Source organism: Crocuta crocuta, unplaced genomic scaffold (assembly GCF_008692635.1).
Source record: "Crocuta crocuta isolate KB4526 unplaced genomic scaffold, BGI_CrCroc_1.0 scaffold154, whole genome shotgun sequence".
In the NCBI taxonomy this organism is placed as follows: Eukaryota; Metazoa; Chordata; class Mammalia; order Carnivora; family Hyaenidae; genus Crocuta; species Crocuta crocuta.
In genome coordinates, this window is record NW_027530545.1 from 14,011,132 (window position 1) to 14,037,745 (window position 26,614).

At 34.0% G+C, this 26,614-nt stretch overlaps 1 protein-coding gene across 1 annotated transcript in view; it reads left to right on the top strand.

Moving 5' to 3' along the window:
• LRP1B (LDL receptor related protein 1B) overlaps positions 1-26,614 on the top strand; it is a 1,854,983-nt gene that overhangs the window by 1,274,991 nt on the left and 553,378 nt on the right. The window contains exons 30-31 of the mRNA XM_077767810.1: positions 8,061-8,235; positions 9,035-9,133. Of these exons, the coding sequence (XP_077623936.1) occupies positions 8,061-8,235; positions 9,035-9,133 (274 nt within the window). The remainder of the gene's footprint in view (positions 1-8,060; positions 8,236-9,034; positions 9,134-26,614) is intronic.

Genomic DNA, 26,614 nt, shown 5'->3' on the forward strand with positions numbered 1-26,614 from the left:
TACCCAGGATTATTATACCTTACTGGATAAGGTTACCCCTCCCCAAGCTCTAAATAACATCACAAGAAATTCACTTGCAATTAACATAAGAAAAAAAAGACATTAATATACCTTAAAGTTATTTATACTAACTGGGAGTAAGATAACTGAGTTTCACATTTGTATCTATTTCTCATTTATCTATCATTTATTCCCCATACAGTGCTTTGAGGTCACTGCTTTGAGGTAAATATTACTTTCTGCTTTTAAAAATGAGGAGGCATTTAATTCAGGTTTGCTATGCTAGGAAATAGCAGAGCTTTGTTACATCCAGGCTGGATTTTGACTCTAAAGTTATGCTGTTTTTCCTCCTGAGAGACCCTTTCTTTTACAAATAAGGAACTTCAGCAAGTAGAGAGCAGAAACTGTATTGTAACCGCATGGCTTACCACAAACATTTCTTTCCAATGTTCACTGAATATGCACTCACATACTCTGCAGAGTGCATCTAGTAGTACCTGGGTGGAGTATAGGAGTCATTTCATCCCAGTGCCAACAGTTTTACTGGTTTTTCTGAAATATAAGAAAAAGCTTTTAAACATATGTTGGCAGTTTTATGAGATTCCAAGCTGCTGTCAATAAAATTTCATTTTTTATTAGGAAAAGCTCCTGGTGTGCCTGATTATTCTAAGGTAAAGTAGAAATTGTTCATCTTTGGAAAATTAAGGACAACTTTGGGCAAATGCAATTGATTCAGCAAAGTATTTTTTCATTCTAGAGTCATCTACCATCCGAATGAACTGAACTGTTAGGTTGAGTTAAGCAGATGCTAAAATGAACAAAAGGAAGATTAATATGAATTAGAAGTGTTTCTGTTTAGAAAGAACACTCTCTTATATGGTAGGAAATTATCATGTAATCATATGCTTTTTTAACTACAAAAATATAAACCAGCTTAAATGCAGACCTTTTGATCACATTGCTATTATATAAAATTTAATTCTCAGTGATACTTTGAATCTAATTGGACCTATTTCAGAGTAGATTTCCATTATTATTTGAGATTGTTATCCACTTCTGCCAATAATTATTTTGTCAGTGAGTACTAAAGATTCATTCATTCCCTCTATTTTGCAAGACACCATATTTAATATGGTAATAAAAATGTTTAGAAAAAAGAACTATTATGAAAATTGGTCCAAAGAGATTGAAAGAAATGAAAACAGGTCACTAATAACAGTGAGATCTAGATTTGGGAACCAGGCCTTGAATTAAAGTAGAAAGTTTAGATGGGCAACATCTGTTGTTTTCCCTCTTTCTGAGTGGGATTTCAATGTTCATTTTCACCCAAGAAAGCTTTTCATTGGAAGAATGTCAACATCTGTGATTTAAAAAAAAAAAAAAAAGAGAAAAAAAAAGAAAGGCAAAACCACACCTATAAATGCCATTCCATTGAGAAGTATGTGTCTACAGCAATGTGTGCTAATAGAGTCATATTTCCGATCTTTATTCTTTACCTTTTAGTTAGAAGTATAGAATTTTATTTTATTTTTTTCCCATAGGCTTTATAAATATATGGATTCTATATGTGGAACTAAGATGGATAGAAAGATGGCTTTATTTAGTTAAGATGCTCCATAAACTCAGGGAACTTCATGTCTGGTAAAAGAATGGGATATAAACAACTAACTAAAATATAAGGCTAAACGAAATATGAAGTTTAATACAAGTGTAAGCTACTTAGGAAATTAGCACAAGGAGTATTAAATTATTACATGGAATTACCTAAGTGCACACTTAGGAAGTAGTAGTCAAACTAGACCTACAGGAGAACCGGTAGCATGATCAATCCAGGTTGAGATATCAGGAGGCACAAAGCTCTGGATACTCTATATGTAGAAAGGTGCAAGTAGTGAGCTTCCAGAACTTCCAAAAGAATAGACCTTCCAGAAGACTACATTATAAGGCTAATGTGACAGCACATCAGAGAGGGGTCCTGTGTCAGGATGAGGAGCTGTTTGGTTTTTTCCTAAAGGAAATGGGAAAGTACTGAAAAGTTTTACAGATATTTATAGGTGATTCAAACCCTTTTTAAGATAATTTAGGTGGAAATCTGAAACTTTATAGCCATTAAACAACAGCTTCAGATACCCCTCTTCCCAACACCAGGTAAATTTACTACCCAAGTTTCCATCATACTACTTCCTTTATCTATGAATTTAACTACTCTAGGTGCTTCTTAAAAGTGGAATCACACAGTATTTATCTTTTTGTGAAGGGCTTATTTGACAGAGCATATCTTCAGGATTTGTCCATATTGTAGCAAGTGTCAGAATTTGTTTTAAGGCTGAATAATATACCAATGTATATATGTATCCCAATTTTTATAAATTCATCCATCGATGCACATTTAGGTTGTTTGTACCATTTGGCTACTGCTAATAATTCTGCTGTGAACATAAGTGTGTCTTCAAAGACCTACTTTCAATTTTAGGGGGTATATACCCAGAAGTGGAATTGTTGGATTATATGGTAATTTTATTTTTAATTTTTGAGGAACTGCCATACAGTTTCCCACAGAGGCGACACCATTTTACATTCCTACCAACATTATATAGATAAGTTCCAGTTTCTCTACAATCTGGTGAACACTCGAGTGTTGTTTTTGTTGTTGTTGTTTCTATAGCAGCCATCATAATGGGCATGAGGTGGTCTCTAATTGTGATCGTGATTTGAATTTCCCTAATGATTAGTAACAACATCCTTTCATGTTCTCCTGGGCCATTTATACATCTTCCTTGGACAAATGACTACTCCATTCTTTTGCCCATTTCATAAATAAAAATATTTTTGTTATTGTTGAGATGTAGATGTTAAGATAATTTTGTTGAGTACAAATTTCAAATTGTTTTCTCTCAACCCTTTGTCGACAGATATTATTCCACCAACTTTTGCTTTCTTTGTTGCTATTGGGAATCTCCATGTTTATCTCACTATCCTTGTTTTGGTGATGTGTATTTTCTCTCTAGATGTTTTCAACATTTTTTCTTTGTCTTCATAATTGTTTTTATTTAGCATCTAGAGTCTGTTGTACTTCCTATGGGATCATGTCTTTTCATCAGCCCAAGGAGGGAATAAACCTCAAATATTATCTCTGACCATTTTTTCTAACCTCGCCTATTTCCTCCTTTGGAAATTTTGATTAGATGTGCTAGACTTCATTCTAACCTCCAACTCATTTAATCTTCTTGTTTCTCTGTGTTGGCACTGCCTAACTCCTTTAATTTGTCTTATATTTACTGTCTGAATTATATCTAAGCTGCTGGTTAATCCACTTAATGAATTGTTTCTTTTTTAATATTATTTTATAAAATGCTTATAAGTCACTTTTTGGTTCTCATTTATGTCTTCCAAGAGTATTTTTAAAATACATTATTGACTTATTATTTCAAAGCATATTTTTTTCTTTAAAACATTCCACTCATTTTTCTTTATCTTGCACAATAATACAAAAACATGCAGGCTTTTGAGATTTAAACCTTTTGTTAATTTTTATCTTAACTCTTGCTCTTATGTTTCTATCTTTTTGTGTGTCTTATTTTTAGTTCTGATCTATTGTAAGAATGTGCTCATTCTAGGGAATTGTGAGGGGCTGCATTGAGAAATATGTTTTCTTCCATAGAGGATTTGAATTTGTTTTTGCTGGAGGGAAAGGGAGTCACAATAAACTGGAAATCACTTAAATGTGATTTATCCAACCAGTGGATACCTTGTTTATAAACTAGTAATCTCTTGTCCCAGTATAGACTAATGCTTAGAGTTTTTGTTTATTTGTTTCTTTTGTTTGGTTTAGATTTGGTTTTCTTGAGTTTTGTTTTCTGAGAAAGAACAGAGAAAATAAGTTTTGTTTTTTATTTTTAAATTATTCTCCCTAAAAAAAGAGTTTTTTAAAAATCTTGAAAGAGAGAGAGAGAAGGGTAGAGACACAGAGAATCCCAAGCAGGCCCCATACTGTTATCACCAAGCCCATGTGGGGCTGGAACCCAGAAACCATGAGATCGTGACCTGAGCCATAATGAAGCATTGGATGCTTAACCAACTGAACCAACCAGGCTCCCCTAAGTTACTCTCCTTTTTAAGCAAGCAGGGAGTTTTTTTTTTCCCTATTCACCTGTAACATTGAGGTGTATACCCTTCTAATATACCTGATATTTTTCTTGATTAGCTTTCCTAGTCTTTGTGCATTTAAGAACTGAACTGTTCTGCACTAAGCAACTAATAATCCATGAATCTCTAGATTATCACTTGATTTGATTTTTCAACTTTTTGTCACTATAGCTGCACCAGCCTTTGTATTCCCATTTCTCTTCCTTTATGGTTTTAGCTAACATGTAAGTCTGTGTTAGCACTTAGAGACTTCCCTGTCTTGTGATCTTAATAAACCATTTTAAAGTTATAATTTATCATTTTTCAGAGAATATTATCACAATGAAGCCTTTTAAAAAATCTAATCTCTTTTAGTTCAAGAGGTAAGGTCCCTCAATATAGAAAATTGAACCCTCTGAGAGATTTGCTCAAAGGTCTTTGACTTACTTGAAAACAAGAGTTAAGAGTCAGAAGTTTATATTTAAATATTTTTATCAAGGAAAGAAAATTTTCATTAAACAAGACAGTTTTTACCCCTCTCTACCCTTATGGTGAATTTACCAGGTCAATCTGAAAAAAAGCAGACGTGGGTTTCGTAATGGTCAAAAAAAACAAAAGTTGGGGCATCTGGGTGACTCAGTTGGTTAAGCGTCAGGCTTAGGCTCAGGTCATGATCTCACAGTTTGTGAGTTCGAGCCCCAAATCGGGCTCTGTGCTGACAGCTAGCTTAGAGCCTGTAGCCTGCTTCAGATTCTGTATCTCCCTCTCTCTCTGACCCTCCCCGGTTCACACTGTCTCTCTCTCTCTCTCTCTCAGAAATAAAATTTTTTAAAGAGACAAAAATTTTATTTTAGACTTAAAGTTGATAATCAGAAACTCTAATATGGTGGGTAGAAAAAAGGTAAGGATAAAGAATGACAATTAATATTAGCTGAGTACATATTTAGATATGTACTCCTGAGAATGAACTTGAGGACCTTCTCTGATATTTCTAGATCAGGTCACATAACCTTAAAATTATAGATTATGTATGTCATGAATTTATTAATCAATTCATTATAAAATATGTTGAAGGCAATGTTGTGTACATTTGAAGAGGGACAACAATAAAGATATATTAGCAAGGAATATACTTGCAAAAAATATATTGAGAGTAGGAATATGTCAGCAAATAACCATCATATTAAGTCCAAAGGAATTGACCAGATACAGTCCTATTGTTAGATAGATAGAGACAAACTTTCTGGCTGAGATATATAAGAGAATGGATTAGGATTTTGCAGTTGAAGACTGATGTTGCCTATCAGCTTGCTTATTTTTGTGTGAGGTTTAGGTAAAAGGAAATGTAATAAGGTACGAATTCCAAGTAATGCCCTATAGGTTCAAAAGGTCAGGATAAATCTGGAAATCTGAAAACACATCAGTATGAGTGAAGTGTAAGGTAATTGGTTAAAAATGGTGAAAAAACAGAGTTGGGAAGGTAGTTATATTCAGATTATATAGAAATCCATGCTAAGGAATTTAGACATCACTTTCTGAGTGGTTGGAAGCTATTGAATATCTTTGGGACAAACAAAGGTCATGATGCAGAGCTCTCCAGTCAGAAAAATAACCTGGTAGCAACTAAATCATTTGGTTGGATGATGAAAAAGACTGGATGCTATTGCAATATTAAAGACAGAAATAGATTTGAGAGGGCATGAACCATAGAATCGACAAGGACTAAATAGGTATTAATAGCTTACATTTGACTATGCTTTCCAATTTAGGAGTGCAATGTATTCTCTAGACCATATGATTAAGAGTAAATCAGAAATAAATAAAAGGATTTTGCATGGAGGAGGACACTTGTGGGGATGAGCACTGGGTGTTATGTGGAAACTAATTTGACAATAAACTATTTGTAAAAAATAAATAAATAAATAAATAAAAGGATTTTGAGCAGCAGAAACAGCCAATAAATAAAAATAAAAACCTTTGGATAATATGTATTTTAGAGGAAATAAAAACATATTGTGTTATTTTTGCCAATATCAAGCAATTCAGGGTAAAAATGCAGAAAATATTAAGTCCTTGGATTGGAAAAATACCCTTCAACCCTGCATTAAACTGAATAAATGCATATCATCCAACATAATATTCACACCAATCCTATGCATTATCTGTAATTAGCCTCATTTTCCTGATAAGAATAGAGGCTGAACTTTAAGTGACTTGATTAAAGACAAAAAATAGGCACCCAACCTCGAACATGAAGTGAGATATTCTCATTATAGCAAGACTGTCTCTCAGCAACCGATTAAGTCCACAGGGTGAAGGAGAAGAAGGAAAAAATATCCTGGATGAGTCAAATAAATAAGTATCAGACGTGGCAGGTTTAGCCTTACAGAGGCGTTGTAGTAATTTTTTCTCAGATGACAACAACTGAAAATAAAAAGAAATTTTGAGTATCAGATTGAAAAATAAAGTTCGCATTTGAGATTCACCAACTAACCAGTAAGTTAATGATGAGAGGTAACTTGCAGAGGAAGGGTTGTTGATTAGAGGAGAATTAAAACATGAAGGCTATCTTCTAAGGGAGATGTGATTAAAAGTTACTTAGAAATAACATGACGATTTTGAGCAGAAAGTAGGCTCTGTCAAGACTGGAGATGTCAGTGGGTGGTTGAGCCTACCAGTCCAACACTACCAATAGAATAGACCCAGAACTGCCAGGTTTCCTTGTCCTGTTTTGCTTTTAAATTTTGAAATAATTGGCAAATTTTGCAAATCTGGTGTTGTCACTTTCACATGGAAAATATAGCATTGTGGCATCTTTTAACAGTGGTAAAAATGGAAAATGTAGCAACTTGGAGGGCTCAGCCACAGCCACTCTGTGGTTCTGGCAGCCTAGGGATTTGAACTGCTGCCTGGAGCAGTGTGAGAGCTAGTTAGAACTTGGCAACATGTCAGGCCCCTTTCCAGACAGAACTACTGCATCAGATTCTTCCTCTTAACAGTCTCCAGGTGTCTTACAAGTTTGAGTAACACTGGTCTAAAGGACTCTGGAGATTCATTATGCTTCAAAATAACAGAAAAGTGTACAATAAAGACAAAACCAAATTAGAGTATTCAAGTGCTAAACTGGCCTACTTTATATGTTAATATGTTAAAAAGATTTTCTAGTAAATACCTTTAAAAAGCTTTTATAGGATCCATCATATTTTAACACTTGATTTTGTTTCTTTAATTAAGTGTACAATTGCATTTAAGCCTAAATTCCATCATTTTTAAAAGATGCCTAATTAAATAATCAAGGAATAACAACCCAAATATTCATATTGGCTGTAATGAATCAAAACTTAATTAGATTTCAGTAATTTCTGTAGAATCCACGTTGGAGGAATATTAAAAGGATTTTGTTTCTTTGCTCATATCTCAGTCAATTTCTGTTAATTATCTATTTTGAAAGATGTTCAACTCTGATGATTTTTCTTAGGAAAGTTGAATTGTTTTATTTCATTTTAGGAACAAATTGGCACTTTCAGACATAAAATAGCCCATTTATTGACGGCCCACAAGTACTTTCTCCTAAGTAGAAAGATGTGCTACCAACTGGAGAGGCTGTTACTCTAATTTGAATTTTGGTCACCTTGGCCCATAAGACTGCTGTCTGAGTCTGCTCCGAAGTGTTTACAAGTGAATCACTGAGTGTTAGTGTAATTTCAATGCTAATTGTTGCTTCAGGTTTTCAAATGGCTCAGCAGTAAGACATTAATGATTATTCATGCCTTAAGAAGGGCTGATAAGGGAATGAGATTACAATCTTGTACAATTTTAGCTAACAAATTAAATTGTAAATTAAATTTTCCCTGAGACAGAAAGTAAGTTACTTGGAAAGTCAAAAAGAATGAGAAACTTTATTCACTTTTAATTTTCTCTTTCCTGTTTTACAGATATTCAGAGTATCAGAGGGTTAGCAGTGGATTGGGTCTCACGTAATTTGTATTGGGTTAGCTCTGAATTTGATGAAACACAAATTAATGTCGCACGATTAGATGGCTCTTTGAAAACCTCAATTATCCACGGGATCGATAAGCCACAGTGTCTTGCAGCTCACCCAGTCAGGGGGTAAAGTATGATTATTTTTTGTAAAGTTTTTCAAAAATTTCAGAAATTTTTGCCCTGATGTTATATAAAAATTCTGTTCTAATGCAGAGGAATTATATGTATACGGTCCAAAAAAAGTGAATATGAACACTGTAAAAGAGATCCCTGCTTAGAGATTTCTGTTATCTGCATGAAATCAGATTTTTATATATTATTATAAGATTTTATTAATGTATGTTTCTAAGGAGTAGCAGTTCAGAATAGAAATAAAAGGAGGTACAGGGAAAAGTCACTGATTTCATTTCAAACACCAGTTTTTAGTAACATATTTACTGCATGCTGATGTTATGGTCACTGCTAAGTAGATGATATTCTCCTACCTTCTGGCTAATCATCATGTACCCATGGAGAGAACGTGTGTAGGGCTAGAGTACTTTCTCACCAGTGCTTTCAATGAGAATGAATGAAGTGACCTGATTTTCTTCTTTGGTATCTGGTTTCTCTAAACCAAGAAGATTCTATCTTAATGAAATACTTTAAATAGAAATGATTTACTATAGTCATAGATAAATATTTCAATTGTGAATGTAGGAAGAAAAAGGAAGTGAGATGTTTGTCCTTTAATAACAGGAAAAAGCAAGAGCGATAATTTCTCTGGAGGCAAACATGCGTTGTACTGTCAGCAAGTGTCACACAGTTTCCTAAAAAGAATTCATCCTGAGCCAAAAATTTACTTTGATATTAACTTTCTTCTTCAGTGTAAGTTTCTAGTCAACAAGTAGGCCTACATCTATTTTAAATCCATATCTCTTAAATTAAGGAAACTCTACTGGACAGATGGAAACACAATTAACATGGCAAACATGGATGGCAGTAATAGCAAGATTCTCTTTCAGAATCAGAAGGAACCAGTTGGTAAGTTCTTTTTTTTTTTTTTTTTTTGAATAATTAGTCACCGCAGTTTTTAATATGACAAACCTGCACTTGTATACTGTATCTCTGATCTAGAGGCTGAAAGGAAATATTAAAGATTAATAATATAAGTTCAGTCAAGAATTTATCAATCTCTTTGAATCCATTGGGTCTATGTGGGTTAGGGAGGAAGCATTCTTTTTTCTAGATAAGATCACTTCTTTTAATATGAGAATTTTTATAGTATCTTAAGTACTGAAGTCACTTGAAGCTTGATGTAATTAATAAATCTTGTATTTTCAGTGGTCAATATCTGATACATTGCTGCAATGGCAATATAATGTACTAACACTACCCCTGATCATCACTGTTGTATTATCATTAGTAGTTATAATGATTTAAGTATTTAGCATTTAGTGTTCAGCAGTTTTATTCACTATGCAGCAGATTTATTTGGTTTGTTATTCTCCATTTGCTAACCACTTAAATCATTAGATAAAACTCAATGGTGATGAAATAAAGCTCTGATGCCTACCCATAAAACATCTTTTAAAAGTTTAGCTATACAGATTCTTTTAGAAGTTAATATGTTACATATGTATGTATACATATATTTACATTATAATACATATATTTTTCAAATCCTAATTACACTTTCCTCCTGTTTTCCTATATTTCCTCTTAATTTTAAGAGGCAAGGCTTATCACACTGCCTATTTGTCATCTCAAGTATCTTTTTAAAAACTCCAATAATGAACCTGGATTTTGATATCATATTAAATGATAGTGGGGGCGCCTGGGTGGCTCAGTCAGTTGAGTGTCTGACTTCGGCTCAGGTCATGAGCTCACAGTTCATGGGTTCAAGCCCTGTGTCGGGCTCTGTGCTGACAGCTAGCTCAGAGCCCGGAGCATACTTCAGATTCTGTGTCTCCCTCTCTCTCTCTGACCCTCCCCTGCTCATGCTGTCTCTCTCTCAGAAATAAATAAAACATTAAAATTTTTTAAAAATAAATGATAGTGATGGACTATATGAAAGAAAATCATAATTTTGCCTTGAATTGAACCTAGTATTTTTAATTCTGGGAGAGAGAGGCAGAAATCAATTCACTATGAAGCTTTTCCGCATTTTTTTCTTAGTTTTAGAAATGTAGTACTACCCTTATTTGAAGGAGCTCATTTTTACTACTGGTGAGTCAATAAATGTGCGGTGTCACCAAGATTTACAATAAATAATTTTCATGTAGTCTATAGAATAAACCTCTGATAGAAACTGATAATAGTAACAATTCTCTTCTTTGGACTGGCTGTTCTAAGATTTGATACACAATTGAAATTCAGGTTAGTGTTAGAAATTAAGGGCAAATTGAAATGCTAATACTTTCATGTGGAAAATGATAGGACAAAAGAAACAAGGGGCTCTACAAGATTAGAACCCATACAAAAGACTTAATTTGGACTCAAGCAATTCAGTTGGTGCTTATCTAGAATGGTTCAGAATATTTAATATGGAAAAGTGAGTATGATGAAAATAGTATGAGCAAATAAAATGCCTACATTATAATGCAGTAGCTGCAAGTTACACCAAAATGTTAATTTATATGCTTGTGTCTATAATGGGAAAACCTTATCTTCTTTAATGTTAAATATCCATTCCCCTACTCAAAATAAATTAAAATTAAAAAAAACCCAGCTTACATAAAGAAAGGTTACAAAGAAAAATAGTATTACTGTTTACACTTTGTAGTTGACCCCTCAGATATCGTGCCCCCATGTGATATTTTTAACTATAAATTGATGCAGGTTCAATATTCAGTAACAAATATTAGATGTCTACTTCATGTCAGTTATTGTTATATTTGAAAATCACCTAAAAATTTCAAAATTATACTTTGTATTTTTAATTTGTGCAAGATACACCATTTTGCCCAAAATAACCCAGAATCTCATTGCAAACCATGCCTTATACCAGCATTAATGAGCATGGCTTGTAAGTCAGTCATGCAATAAGCAGATTTTTATTGACTATCAGATTTTGTACTAGGACTATTGATGAAAATTTGATACTGTCCTTTTCCTTAAAGAGCACAAGAACCTAAATCATTTTAGATCCTATTAAGTAAATTTCACTCAATGACCTCCAGCAAATTACTGTTAGCTTGGTGGTACTTGCTTTCCTCATCTGCAAAATCAAGACAAAATGTCAATTTTATAAAGTTCCCATGAGGACTGAATGAAGAAAATTTATTAAGAGAACATCAGGCCTTTAATAATAGAACCTATCAGGAATAATAGTACAAGGTGTGTTGGATCCAATAGACTAGAATTTGAATGATTTGATTGCAATATTGAAAGTATAAATGAGTTCAGTGAAGAATAAATATACAGTAGAATCCATTGAAATCTTGCAGAGGAATATATGTACCAAATAGGCCTCTGAGATGAACAAATTTTTGTGCAAATGTGGGGATTTAACTCTATATTGTTTTGTAGCTAATGCTAAGAGGTAAACAAGTTGAAGCAGCCAGATTCTACTCCCAGATGTTCCAAAAATAGTCTCTGAGGCAAAAAAAATAACAGAGCTCTCATCTTCCTCTTGTAGTTCTTTAAATATATTTTTAATTTTTTTTATTTTTAACTTTATTTATTTATTTTGAGACAGAGAGAGAGAGAGAGAGAGGCAGGGAGGGACAGGGAGAATCCAGCAGAATTCACACTCACCACAGTCTTATGTGGGGCTTCAACTCATGAACCCTAAGATCATGGCCTGAACCAAAATCAAGGGTCAGCTGCTTAACAGGCTGAGACACCCAGGCGCCCCTTCCTCTTGTATTTCTTGATGTTTACAAATAAGGATTACTTATAAGTCTCTTCTGTAACTTTCTACTTTAGTGAACTAGCATGTTAACTGTGTCTCTGCCATGCTTGATGAGAAACTGTGTTGTCCATACATAAAAGTAACAAATCATTTTCCCAATTTATGTTCCCCAAATCTAAATGTTCTGTGGCAAATACTCATCCCAATGTATTCTACTACACTTCTGCCCAAAGATACCTTTTATCTTGATGGACAGAAGAAGAAAGTGAGCAAGTGAAGTTCTCTCCTGCCTCTGTTCTCCCTAGATTCCCTATAATGAACAATATTTCTATGTTGACAGGTCATTAACCATCAGCTAACATTTGCCGTCTTTAACTGCCACTTCAAATTAAATGACTTAAATTGTGCAAGGTGTAAGATACAAGAGGACGAATGAATTTATGGAACTTGGAAACTAAGAACAGCTTGTAGTAATTTTCACATTCACATAAAACATTCTTTTTGCTGCTTGAGGGACAATACAGTTGTGGAAAAAAAGTTGTGTTAGGAACAAAACAAATAAGGATTAGTCTCTGCTTTGATACTTATTAATTCTGTGACTGTAAACATGCTTCTTTCCTTTTCAAAGACTCAGTTTTATTATCTGTAAGATAGAGGTAACTATCTTGAGCTGTTTTTAGAGTTAACGGTTCATGTGCAATATCTTATGTTCCAAAAACCCCATGCTTATATACTCTAAAGAATATATGCTCAAAGAAAGCATATTCAGTGCATCATTGTTTATAATAATAAAATTTTGGAAAGGCTCTAAATCTTCATCAAAAGAGGAAAGAGTAGATAAATGCAGCATGTTTATGTGATGAAATACTATATATAAATAGATATGTTTATGCATATATGTATACAAAAAGATGTAATAGATCTCAGAAGCATTGAATGAGAGAAGTAATTAGCAGAATGGCACTTATGGTGTGAAATCATTCATATAAATTCAAAATGAAACATACAACGTTAATAGATATTGCCCCTGGATGAGTATGTTTATGAAACTATGGAAAAATGTAAACTGGAGATAATGCACACCAATTTTATAATAGCAGTTCTCTTTAGGAAGGAAAAATAATGACATTCAAAGGGAACTTTCATCTTTATCAACAGATACTTTACTGTATTAATAAAATCCATTTTGTATTTCATACAAATATTCAAATTAAATACAGTAAAATGTTAATGTCCAGTTCTGAGGGCACCTGGGTGGCTCAGTCGATTGAGCATCTGACTATTGGTTTTGGCTCAGGTCGCGATCTCACAGTTTGTGAGTTCAGCCCCACCTCAGGCTTTGTGCTGCTGGTTCAGAGTTTACTTGGGATTCTCTTTCTCTCCTGTTCTCTCTCTGCCTCTCAAAATAAATAAAATAATGTCCAGTTCTGGGTAATGACTATATGAGTGTTTAATTTTTTACTCTTTTCTATGTTAAATGCTGGCTCTTCAAAATATCATCAAAACAACCTGTTGTGTAGACCAGGCTGAGTTTCTTCACACACTGGGGGAGAACACTAAGTCATCAATGTCTCAGCAGTGTCTGAGAAAGAGAGAAGCAACACTGAAATAGTAACTGAGATTTTGAAGTATGGTTTAAGGCAGGTGTCAAATGGAAGCTTGGTTAGGATCATTGAGTAGAGATCATTATATAATTTTGGATTGATAGATACAGAAAGAAGATTTTGAGGGAAGGTGGGTTGGAGTCTTCATGTATAGTGTCATTTGTTGCTTTTTTGCTGAAGAGTTGATGGGCTATCCAGGAAGTTTCTGAAATTTGCAGTTATGTTATCTTCAACTATTAACTTACTGGACAAAATTCCTTAAATAATAAGTTATGACATTAAAGACCGTGGACAGTAAAGCCATGTTAAGACAGACAATAAGCTGTGTTTTGGGTTTTCTCATGTATAAAATGAAGACTTTGTTTCACATGTCTTTTTTGGCTTTTCTTCTTACTTATTTAAATATATTAAAAGCATACTTTGTAGAGAATTGTGTACACTAATGTATTCTTCACAAGCCAATTCTGAAAAATTATCTGCAATAGGAGATAGGAGACGGTTGTATATCTGTCAGAATTTCATGAGACAAACAGAAACAATAGTGTTAGTGGATAGACACATTGATGTCTGTCTCCCTCTCCCTCTGCCCCTTCCCTGCTTGTTCTCTGTCTCTCTCCGTCTCTTAAAAATAAATAAATGAAAAAGAAATTCATATGTAAATTAAAAAGAAAGAAGGAAAGATAAAATAATGAAAGAAAAACAAAAATCTCTACAATAATCTGTTTTTTTAAAATCCAAATCCATGCATTAAGAGGCTAATGATAATTTGTTATGCTAAACATGTGGATGACACAAAAATAACTCTTTATGTAATACTTGCTTTGTAACAATGACATACTTATTAATGAGAAAGAGGGTCAGGAACATGAGATAAGGGGTCCATGTGTCGGTTTGTATGCATGAGGTCATCTTGAAGGAAAGGGAAAAGAATGCGTTCCCACAGAGTGCCAGTTACTGGGAAATAAGGCAAGCAAGAGAGATACCAATCTTTTCCTCATAGAGTTTACTATCTGAAAGGAATTACAGCATGACTAAAAGTTATCCACTCCAGCCATATTTTCCTTCTCTGCTTCTCTCAACTTGTCAAACTCTTCCCCCGAACAGTATATTTTAACAAGGTATTCCTTTGCCCAGAAATGTCTCCCATCTCAGTTGTCTGCCTCTCTGTCAGATTTCAACTTAAATATTATTTCTTCAAAGAAGTTTTCCCTGACCTCTCTTGACAAGGCTTAAGTCTCTTAAAATAGACACTTTTAGCACCATTATTTCATCTTTTAGCTCTTGTCATTAGTTTAGATTTCCATTTGTTTGTTGAATATTTGATTACTGCTTACCAACTAGAAAGGAAACTATAAAATTAGTGAAAATATCTGCTTCATTTATCATTGTGTCCTTAGGTCATAGCTCAATGCCGGCACATTATAAAAATATCTTCAAAAAATATTTGTTGAATGAAGTGACCACTGTTTCCCATCCGAGAGCAACGGCTTTTATATGATTAAGTAAATCCAAAATTTATTTGTGTATCCTAGTTAGTAAGATTGCTTTGTGAATGAAGCATATATTTGGGGATCTGGAAATCATCCATGTTGCATTCTATTCAATTATCTGAAGAGTAACAAATATTTATATTTATATTCATATTTATACCATAATTTTCTCAAAGTTTGGAGTGCCAAAATTATGTCAGTGGGGTTGCTTATAAAAAATGCATGATTACCTAAAGAGGAAAAATTGGAAATATTTGGTTTCTAAATTGGCTTTCCCATAAATTCCTCTTGTTCTTTCTTCTCTCTCCCCTGTCTTACTTTGTGGCCATTTGGTTCTCCTTAGCATCTCAGAGATTTCTCATAGAAAGAAAGAATAGGACAAAAATAGAGTTGCTCAAGTTATCTATGTATCAATAAGTCCTCTTAGTGTTGGGTGTAAAGATAAAACTAAATTCTTTTTTCGGTAATACCTTATCCATTCTATGTCATTGTAATTTTTGATCTATTTCAATAGGCTAGAGACTCTTATCTGTAAATTAATTATAAAAAAAATCACTGTGAATAAGTTTAAAGCAGGAAACTTTATTCTTTTTTCAGTCACTTCAAATTCACATCAATTAAGATGCTGTTTCCGAGGGTATTATAGGCACTTATTAAAGTATGTTAAAAATTTTAAAAAATAAGATGGGTTAAAAATTATGTCAGATAGTAACTATTTTTTTAATTAGTGTTTAAATTAGTGTTTCCACTAATTTAAACCATTTTTTAAAAAATATATTCAGTAGGGGCGCCTGGGTGGCTTAGTCGGTTAAGCGTCTGACTTCGGCTCCGGTCATGATCTAGCAGTTCGTGGGTTCGAGCCCCGCATCAGGTTCTGTGCTGACGGCTCCGAGCCTGGAACCTGTATCAGATTCTGTGTCTCCCTCTCTCTCTGCCCCTCCCCACCTCGTGCTCTGTCTCTCTGTCTCAAAAACAAATAAACTGTTAAAAAATATATATATATATATTCAGTAATATACTGTTTACTACTTTACGTAAAATCTGAATCATTTTAGATTATTGTGGGTTTTTTTTTAAATTATTATTTCTGTTGGTGTTTATTTTTTCGCTCTCTGGACAGTTTTTTTGTTTTTTTGTTTTTTTAATGTTTATTTGGGGGTGGGGAGGTGCAGAGAGAGAGCGACAGGAAATCAATCCCAAGCAGATCGGCACTGTCAGCGCAGAGCCCAGTGTGGGCCTGATTCCATGAATGGTGAGATCACGACCTAAGCCAAAATCAAGAGTCAGAAGCTTAACTGACTGAGCCACCCAGTCACCCCTCTATGGAGAGTTTAGAGCTGTGATGAATATAAGTGGATAATTTTTTGTTTTGTTTTTGTTGTATACATAGATTTAAATTGCTGTGTACTGCACCATTGTAGTTGGTGCACTGGGGTGCAAGACGACCTGGGTCCAGGAGTCCCAAACAGACCAGGCTTGACCACACAGCACTGACAAATCCAAAGACAGAGAAAAGAGTGGTGGTAAAATAAGAAAGGAATGCATTTCAGAGAGACTAACACCAGGAAGACAGTAGACTAGTATCTCAAAGACTGCCCCCAAAGTGCTGAAAATGCTACTAGACTTATTTAAGGAAAGTATGGGTGGAGCAAAGGTGCAGTGGGTAGGAGCAGGTAGGCAGTGAAAGTCAAAATGATCCTCCTCTTGGAGTCACTCCTCAGCAGGTCTTGCTGGCTCAGGCCAGTCCTTATTGCTTGAGGGAGTAGTTTTGGTTCCCATCAGGGAATGCTTTACTCTCATGGTCTTCCGCATGAGCCAAGAAACAAAGTGGAAAGTAGAAAGTTTGAAGTCAAAATGGAGGCATCTAAATCCCTCTTTCAGCACCAAGGTTATGTCTCATAAGGAAACATTTGATACAGAAGAACCTTTGAAATACTCCCAAGAGTTCATGCCAATATAATCCCGCTTTATAAGATTCTCTTAGAACTGTTCCCCTGAGATGAATTCTAAGATGGAATTTTCCAGTACCATGAGTAGACACACGAATCAATGTAAAAAATAAATACATCCCGAGGCACCTGGCTTAGTTAAGAGTCTGACTTTGGTTCAGGTCATGATCTCACAGTTTGTGGGTTCAAGCCCCACGCTGGGCTCTGTGCTGAGAGCTCAGAGCCTGGAGCCTGCTTCGGTTTCTGTGTCTCCCTCTCTCTCTCTGCTCTGCCCCTGCTAGCGCTCTGTTTCTCTTTCTCAAAAATAAACAAGCATTAAAAACATAAATACAAACCTATTTTTCTTGGTGTACTTGCCATACCCATGAAATACATATACATAGAGGTATTTATTACCTTGTTGCTTACTTATCGAACTTCACTGCTATTTTGCACTTCAGGAAATTATTTTAATTAGTTTTTCATGACAAGTCTGTCTGGGAAATCTCTGGCTTAAACTCCTGCCCACTGCCTTGTCTAAACCATTTCCAGGCAGAAAATTATGTGATTAGGAAAGGAAGAGCTACTGTTCAGTCAGTTTTCTCCTCAGGCATATGGATTATCAAATTAGAAATTATTTTCCCAGAACATAAGGAGAAAACACAATATTCAGTTTGGTGTGGCTGAGAAGGATCAACTCAAAACAATCATTATCTGTCACTCTTTATGGAATCTGTATTTTCATGAAGCCACACTTTGTGTTTGCCTGTACTTAGCCTAGGATGTGTGATACAGTAGAAGCATCATCATTTTGGCAACAAAAATAACATAATTACAGTGGCTACATTTTAAGCACTTAGAATATGTCAAGCACTTGTAAAACGCTTTGCATTAATCATCTCACAGTAATCATTTCTGGAAGGGTTTCTTCTTCTCCTTTTACAGATTCAGAAAGTGAGGATTGTTGAGAGAAACCACTTGCCTGTGATGGGTAGTAGACTGGGATTCACATCCAAGTTTATCTGCTTCCAAAGCCCATATTAAATCTTATCCATTATGCTTTGTCCAGAGAGGCTGATTTCATACAGTAATTACCTGACCTCAAGCTAAGATCAGGGAATAAAACTGGTACTCTTTGAAGCATGGAAAGTAGGGAGGAAAATTCAGAACTTGGGTACTCCTGAGAAATGTGGACCCAATTAAGACACAGCAGTCAGCTTTTCTAAGCAACCTGGGAACACAGGAAGCAATTTCACCTCTTTGCCAATTGTGCCTTGCGACTAATTCTTTCTAAATCTTTAAATGCTACTCTTAAACAGCAATGTTACTGATATGCTAGGTTTTCTAATTTGTGAAAATATTTTTATGTTGTAATTCACTGGATTTCCCTTGTTTGTTTGTGGTTAAATCCATACGTGTGACATACTTGAAATAGAAGTGCGTCATAATCTTATCAAAACACCCAATTTGGCATTTCAGAACTGTGTATCACTGAAGACTAAGTAATTGCAGCCTTCAGGCAGTTTGGGCTGAATAACTTTGTTTCTGTTAAATACAAACAACAAATCAACATTCCAGTTATCCATTGTTGAACTAAATATTCTCAATTAAGATTTATTGCTCAGTCTTGGATACATTAAGTGCTTAGAGCAGTTTGCATAACAGAGGATTTTAATTTACTACTTAAAGCCATTTCCATGTTTAAAATGTTTACATATTATGAATTTTATCCCTTAAGCCTCATATAAAGTAACTTGGCTTGTCAATCAGCATTATCCTTCACAGCTTATTCTTAACAATCTAGTAAACTATATACTTTATTTTTTTGATATTTTCCCTTCATTTTCAATGTAATCCCAACCAAAAGTCATTGTTTACTGAAGCCCGAAGTACACCTTGTATAAACCTATTTTTTATTATTATTTAGTCATTCCAACCTATATGCTATATAATGTGAAGTTTGAAATATATTCATGGATAACATTCATACACACTTCATATCACATCAGAAGAATTCAAGGGACCTCACATTTTAAAAATAAGGTTAAAACAAATTTGTATATAGGTGGATGGCTCAGTCAGTTAAGCATCTGACTTTGGCTCAGGTCTTGATCTCATGGTCTGTGAGTTCCAGCCTTGCGTGGGGCTCTGTACTGACAGCTCAGAGCCTGGAGCCTGTTTCAGGTTCTGCATCTCCCTCTCTCTCTCCCTGCTCATGCCCTTTATTTCTTTCTCTCTCAAAAATAAATATTTAAAAATTAAAAAAAAAACAAATTTCCATATGTATTTTCTTGCTTGTTATAATGCAGTTATGTTATTTAAATGTATTTATACTCGGCACACTCACTTTTATTTTTATTACTTTTTTAATGTTTTATTTATTTCTGAGAGAGAGAGAGAGAGAAAGAAAGAGAGAGAGACAGCATGAGCAGGGGAGGGTCAGAGAGAGAGGAACACACAGAATCTGAAACAGGCTCCAGAATCTGACTGCCAGCTAAGAGCCTGATGCAGGGCTTGAACCCACGAACCGTGAGATCATGACCTGAGCCGAAGTCGGACGCTTAACCAACTGAGCCACCCAGGTGCCCCTGGCACACTCATTTTTATTATGTATGAAGCATAATCAATATACTTTCACACAATAGCTTACAAAAAAGGACAGGGGAACTAACAAATACATATTAAAATTACACATTAAATATACACAAATAATTTAAATTTATATTTTTTCATCTGATCATTTATTTACTCATTCTTTCAAATGATATTAAGTATAAAAAAGAAAGGTTGTTAAAAAAAGGTTATGAAGTATATAGTAGGTTCCAGACCCTGAAAATAAAATTTGGGATACCTTATCAAGAAGGTCATAGTCCAGTGAAGTAAAAAGACACAAATAATTACAAACCATTTAATGCAGTGTCATTCCTAGATACTATTTCCAGACACCATAAAGATAAGTAGGCACTATGAAAATAGAAGTAACAACTAATTTTATATGAGGAAGAAAAATAGAGAAAGTGTAGTACCCATATTGATAGTATTTGAAATTTTAACTGATCTTGAAGGAAAAATATACTTTTTCTTTTAAGGATGACAAAGGAAAAGGGGCTTGCTTCATTCTTAGAAGAAAGGAAAAATCTAGAGAATGTCTAGAGAAAAAATCTAATGCAAGGGAATGTTTAGGATTATATTGACAGGAACTGTAATTTTAAAATATTCAAATGACAAAATCCAGTGCTTTTAAAAATATTTTGTTCTATTTTACCTATCAAGCTATAAAATATAGTTTTGGTGAATTATAAAACTATAGGTATTAAAGCTTTTAAAATGTTCTTTTAGAACAAAACACTTCTCAGGAAATAGCCAGTCACTGATCTGATCTTTCCTCCACTTTTGCACTTTTTTTTCCACAGGCACATACTTTTTGCTGTTCATCAAGAGCTTGAAATATAGGATAAATTGTCCAAGATAAAATGATTCATGTGAGGGAGGGTAGGAAGATGCTGAAATCTTAGATCTATGTGATAAGCAACAAAGAACTAATTAATGTAGTTCTGTAACTCTATTTGTTGTCAATGACTTCTTAAAGCAGAGTGAATAGAGAGGGATGATTTCAAGAAAGAATGTAGATCCAGTTAAGATACTGGCAGTATAGGGGCACCTGGGTGGCTAAGTTGGTTGGGTGTCTGACCTCAGCTCAGGTCATGATCTCACTGTTAGGTGGGTTCAAGCCCCGCATCTGGCTCTGTGCTGATGGCTCAGAGCCTGGATCCTGCTTCAGATTCTGTGTCTCCCTCTCTCTCTGATCCTCCCCTGCTCGCTCTCTATCTGTCTCTCAAAATAAAGACATAAAATTAAAAAAAAAAAAAAAAGATACTGGCAGTATAGACATGTGCAATGGAGGAAAAAACAAAGTTTTTTTTCTTGCCTCTTTCTGCCTAAGGACATGGAAATTAGGTTGACACCGTGACAAACTACCCAGAAGAAAAATAGTTTAGTAACCAGAGTATCACACATGCATGCAGGGAAACTCATTGCTTAGGAACTCAAAGGAGTGGTTAGAAGTTGGGCTTATATAGCATCTGAACAAACAACAGTAAATGTGTAGAATAATAACAAAACAAAGGAAAGGGAATTTAGACTTGCAAGAGAGGCACACCGTGGGAAGGTAAATATCTGAGGGGTACTAGTGGAAGAAGATGGAGATTGTTTTAGTAACACGTGTTTTACAGATTCCTCTCAGTGCCACCCCTCCTCTGGTAAGAGTCTAGACAAATCTCTGGTGATTAAGAGGCTAAGACTACTTTTAGCAAAAAAGGAAGGCAAAGAGATTTGACTTTTTGTCTGCTATTTCTCAGTTGTCTTCAAGTCAAAGTAATTCTTGGGGCACCTGGGTGGCTCAGTCAGTTAAGCATCAGACTTCAGCTCAGGTCTTGATCTCGCCTGCTTTGGAATCTGTGTCTCTCTCTGCCTCTGCTCCTCGCCTGTTTGTACTCTGTCTCTCTCTCTCTCTCAAAAGTAAATAATAAACATTTAAAAATTTTTTAAAAAAGTAATTCTCAAGCCAAAGTGGTGTATTTTGGAGTGGCATATTTTGAGCCCTTACATATTCAACTTTTTGTTGAAAATATTGAACAAATACTGAACATTTGTTGAAAAATGCTTTTTTTAATTAAAATTTTTATTGAGACAATTTTAGATTCACATGAAGTTATATTTAAAAAAAAAAACTAATACAGAGAGTTACCACATATACTTTATCCAATTTTCTCCCATTGGAACATTATGTAAAACTACAATAAAATATTACAACCCAGAAACTGACCTTAATGCAATCCATTAATATTATTCAGATTTCATATTTTACTTGTACTCATTAGTGTATTCAATTTTAGAATTTTATCACACATGTAGGTTCCTATATCCAACACTATCATCAGGATACTGAATAAAATGAATCAGATTCTATGGATGAGTGGGAGAAAAAAGAATAAAAAATTCTGAAAAATTCCAGCACCACAATGATTCTACATATTGCCCTTTTATAACCACACCTACTCTCTCCTGCCTTACCATCCCCTTTCCCTTTTTTCCACACACCATTTGTCTTCCATTTCTAAAATGTTCTGTTTTTAAAATGGTATATGATTATAATCATATAGTATATAACTTGTTGGATTGGCTGTTTTCCACCTAGCATTTTTCCCTGGAGAGTCATTGAAATTGCATGTATCAATACTTTTCTTCTTTTTATTGCTCAGTTGCATGCCACAATATATAAATAACACAGTTGACTTAAGCATTCTCCTATTAAAGGAGAAGGGATGATTCTAATTTTGACTGCTGCAAAATGAAGCTCCTACAGACATTCATGTACAAGTTTTCATGTGAACACAAGTTTTTACTTCTCTGGAATAAATTCCCAGGAGTGCAATTGCTGGATCCAGTGGAAACAGTATGCTTAGTTTTATTAGATACTGCCCAGCTATTTTACAGAGTGACTGTACTGTTTTTCATTCCCACCAACAATGTATTAGTGATCCAGTTTTCCTCTGTATCCTTGTCAGCATTTAGTGTTGTCACTATTTTTATTTTAGCCATTCTTACAGGTATGTAGTGTTTATCATTGTCATTTTAATTTATACTTTTTTATGTTGAACATCTTTTGCATGTGCTTGTCATCTATATATTCTATAGATCTATTCACTTCCATTGTTCATTTGTTAATTGTATTTTTTAACTGTTGAGTTTGGAATGTATTTTTGTTGATACTAGTCTCTGTCTTTTGTTCATTTGTAGTGAATTTTCAGTAGCTGGTTTCTACAACTATCACAATTCCCGACACAGAAAGAGCTGTGTTCTCTTATCTGATATGTGGATTGCAAATATTTTCTCCCAGACTGAAGCATGTCTTTTATTGATCTTCACAGAATAAAAGTTTCTGATTTTAATTTACCTGCATAATTGAGAGAACACTGTAATCATGAATGAAGTGTACAATCCAAGAATTTCTCACAATAAATCATCTCAAAACTATCAGTTGTGGGGATTACCAAAGAAATGGTTGCAAATTTTAGAATAAGATTTTAGCTTGAAAGGAGATACAAAAACTTGTACTACTAATAAATAGCTAGCATTTATTCAGTACTTTCTATGTTTTAGACACTATATTTTATTGTTATTGTTACAACTTCACAATGGTGAAGCAAAGGTGTAGCCAGGTGAAGGCTGATTAGTCCTTTGTCAGACCAACCCAGAGATGAATAAATAAGGTGATTTAAAGGTGGTACTTTATACTTATTCTTACCTCAGAGAGAAGCAGGGATGGAGTACAAAGAGTGCTTTGGTTTCCTCAACGTATTTATTCTAGCGCTTACAAAATCTAAGCATTCTTAAGAGGGACGAAGTATTTTTTGAGATAGCCTCAGAGTGAATAGTCAATTAACCCCATTCTACTTCCCCATGGAACATCTATTCTCCTTTGGAGCTAAAAATTCAATATCTCAGAAACAGTTTTGCCCCCCAGAAAAATCATGCCTCTTCCTGTTAACTCTGAAAGGATCTCCATTTTGGAGTATAATTCTTCTACAGGCATAATAGGGATACAGTTTTATGATATTTCTTCATTTATTGTGTAATTTTAATATTATAACTATCATCGTCCTAGATGCAGAGGAGTGTGTTTTTTATTGTCTGAAGATAATGCTACAGGAGAAAATTTAGAAGATTTCAATATTATATTTTATACATGTCTAGAGTATTTAAAGTTAATCATCTGTGTTTTAATATCCATAGTATGTGTTCTTCCCCATGTGTATCTTTAATGTTCCTCTGTCTCTAAAGATCTCATAATACACTTTCCAGCAATATTTTAAAGGCCTCATTAAACTTATTAAGTATTCAATCTTGAAGGTTTATAAAAATAGGCAATTTTTTTTTTAACTAACTTAGAGAGAGAACCCCAAGAAGGCTCCTTGATGTCAGCACAGAGCCCAATGTGGGGATGGATCTCACTAACCATGAGATCATGACCTGAGCTGAAGTCAACCTCAGATGCACTCTGTCTCAAATTAGGCAATTAAAAAAAACAAAAACAATTTTTTTTTANTTCTTAATTGTAAAATCAACTGAAGAGATTTTTTTAATAAATACTTATTTCTGGGACCAATTCAAACCAATTAAATTAAAATTTCTGGAAGTGAGGCCCAGGTATCAGTATTTTTAATAGTTTTCTAGATCACTGTAATACACAGCCAGGGAATGAAAATTTTGAAATGAAATTTAATAACTGTTAGAAAAATATTAGAAATTACCATCTTTAGAAAGCCTTAATTTAAAAAATTCCTTATTCTATATATTTGCATTTTTGTTTTAATTCCATATTGCATAGTACATTGACTTAATGTGAGCCATTTAAAAAAGAAATGAGACATGTAAAGTGAACTTTCCAGTCTTAATTGTAACAAAACTTAAACTTAATGAACTTAATTTTTAATAATTATGGAAAATAATTAGATAATATTTTTCTAAAAGTATTATTTAGTTTCTTATATCCAATTCCATTAGAGCAATTACATAATTTTGGCAAATTGCATTATCTCAATTAAAAAACAAACTGGGCTATTTAAGTCAAAATGTTGAAATAACACATTAAGGGAAATCTTTGGCTTCAAATAAAGAGGGCCAGAATGAAAGCATATGAATTAACTCTGCATTTTTACAATAATAGGAAAGATAGGTTAAAAAAAAAAAGGTAGATTTTTCTTTTCATAAAGATTTTTCAGTTTGAATGATGACTTTTCTTCCTTTGATATACCTTATTATTAAAGAATCTAGGTTTCCTCTTTTGATTGCCAGATCTAGATGATTTTAAAAATAATTATGTCTTACAGAAATAGGTCTGTATTAACAGTAGTATAATCTTCAAAAAGATCCGGCAGTCCTTTTGAAGATTTTTTAATCTCAGTCACCCATCCTGAGAACCTTCTAGTGCAAACACAGTCATATTTCTTTGCATAGGTTTTAGGATACTCTTTTAAACATGCTCATATTTGATTTGTTTTCTCATGGCTATTGATTTAGCATTCTAAAATCAGTGAGCAGTTTCAACTGCATCAAAGACTACCATTTTACTGCTCAGTAATTCATCTTTTGAAATAGTGCAAAAGAGACCTGATTTAGAACTTATTCCAATAGGTGGACACCAATTAATTCTTCAATGTTAGTAAGACCTAAATTTATAATAGAAACAAAATAAAAAATATTTTTCTGTAAAACCATTTACATTAAAAAATTTACAAATATGTACTTCCAAAATATACATATATCTATGAATATAAAACATATACCACAAATTTCTTGAAGTCATAATAAGTTTTCAAAAATATTTCAATTGTATTTTATAAACCTGGGAATAATCATGCTCAAAAACATTCAGAGGTAAAGCTAATACATTTAACAGAAGACAAGATATACGTAGGTAGCTAGGTGATATAGCACATGAATATGTAGGCTAATATAGGCCCTTAATTATTTTTGTCCTGTGAATCTTAAAATGATTAATCCTGAACTATCCCATCTTAATATTGATGTGAAAACCTAGGCCACGCCACGTGGCCTGTTGAATCACTGCCCTTCTTCCCTGTTGCCATAGCACCCAGGCATAAGTAGCATATTCAGAACTTTTGTAAAGATAATTCAATGTTATCGGGCAGAACTCCTTGAAGACAACTTATAATTTTTATAATGGAATTAAATAACCCATTCATGCATTCACTGTTTATAAATTTTCTTCTCTACTGTAGGTATTATGCTAGGTATTGAAGATCAAAACTCACTACCACCCAGCTTCTTTTCTTTGGACATTCCAACTCCATAAACAAGGATGTTGAGTAGTAAATTCTGGGGAACTCTGACTCCAACACTGTAACTTTCTTGCTCTGTATAATAATTACTTTACACAGCATAAGTTAGAGTCTAGAAATCCTTGGATTTTGGATGAATGAGAAAGTTCTGACATTGCAGTTTAATTTGGAGTTGGTCATATTTGGTACTAATGAACCCTTTCCTTAAAAAAAAAAAAAAAAAGATGTTGCGGAAACTTGGATAAATCCAATCCCTTAAGTAAGGCCAGACAAGAATATTGATTTTAAAAATCAACGTGAAGAAAATATAATAGATTATTCTATTGAAGCCAGGAGTGAAATTAGTAGTGTAAATGCAATTCCTCTACAACTGCTGCAGATGGGTCACAAATATGACTCATTAGATTCTTTGCAGCCAAAGCAAATAGAGAAATATGATCAGTTACAATTTTATATTTTCCACTATAGCTTTCTCTGGCACTGAGCCCTGAAAGAAATTTCTCCCATGGGTCCTTGTATAAAGAGGGCACTGTGTGGTATATTATTTCAGACACTATATCCTGGGAAGTGCAGCAGTGGTTTTCCTATGGCTACTTCCTAGGGAATCCTTCATTTAAATCAAGGGCGCAATGCCAGAGCTCAGTTCAGCAGCAAATTAACTGAGAGACAAAAATCCAAAGATCCAAAAATGCAGATAGCTCTTTGATGGTTTACCTTGTTTGAGAGATAAAATTTGGAATACCTAGAATGATAGGTAATTTTGCTTAGAAGGAATTCTGAATAAATG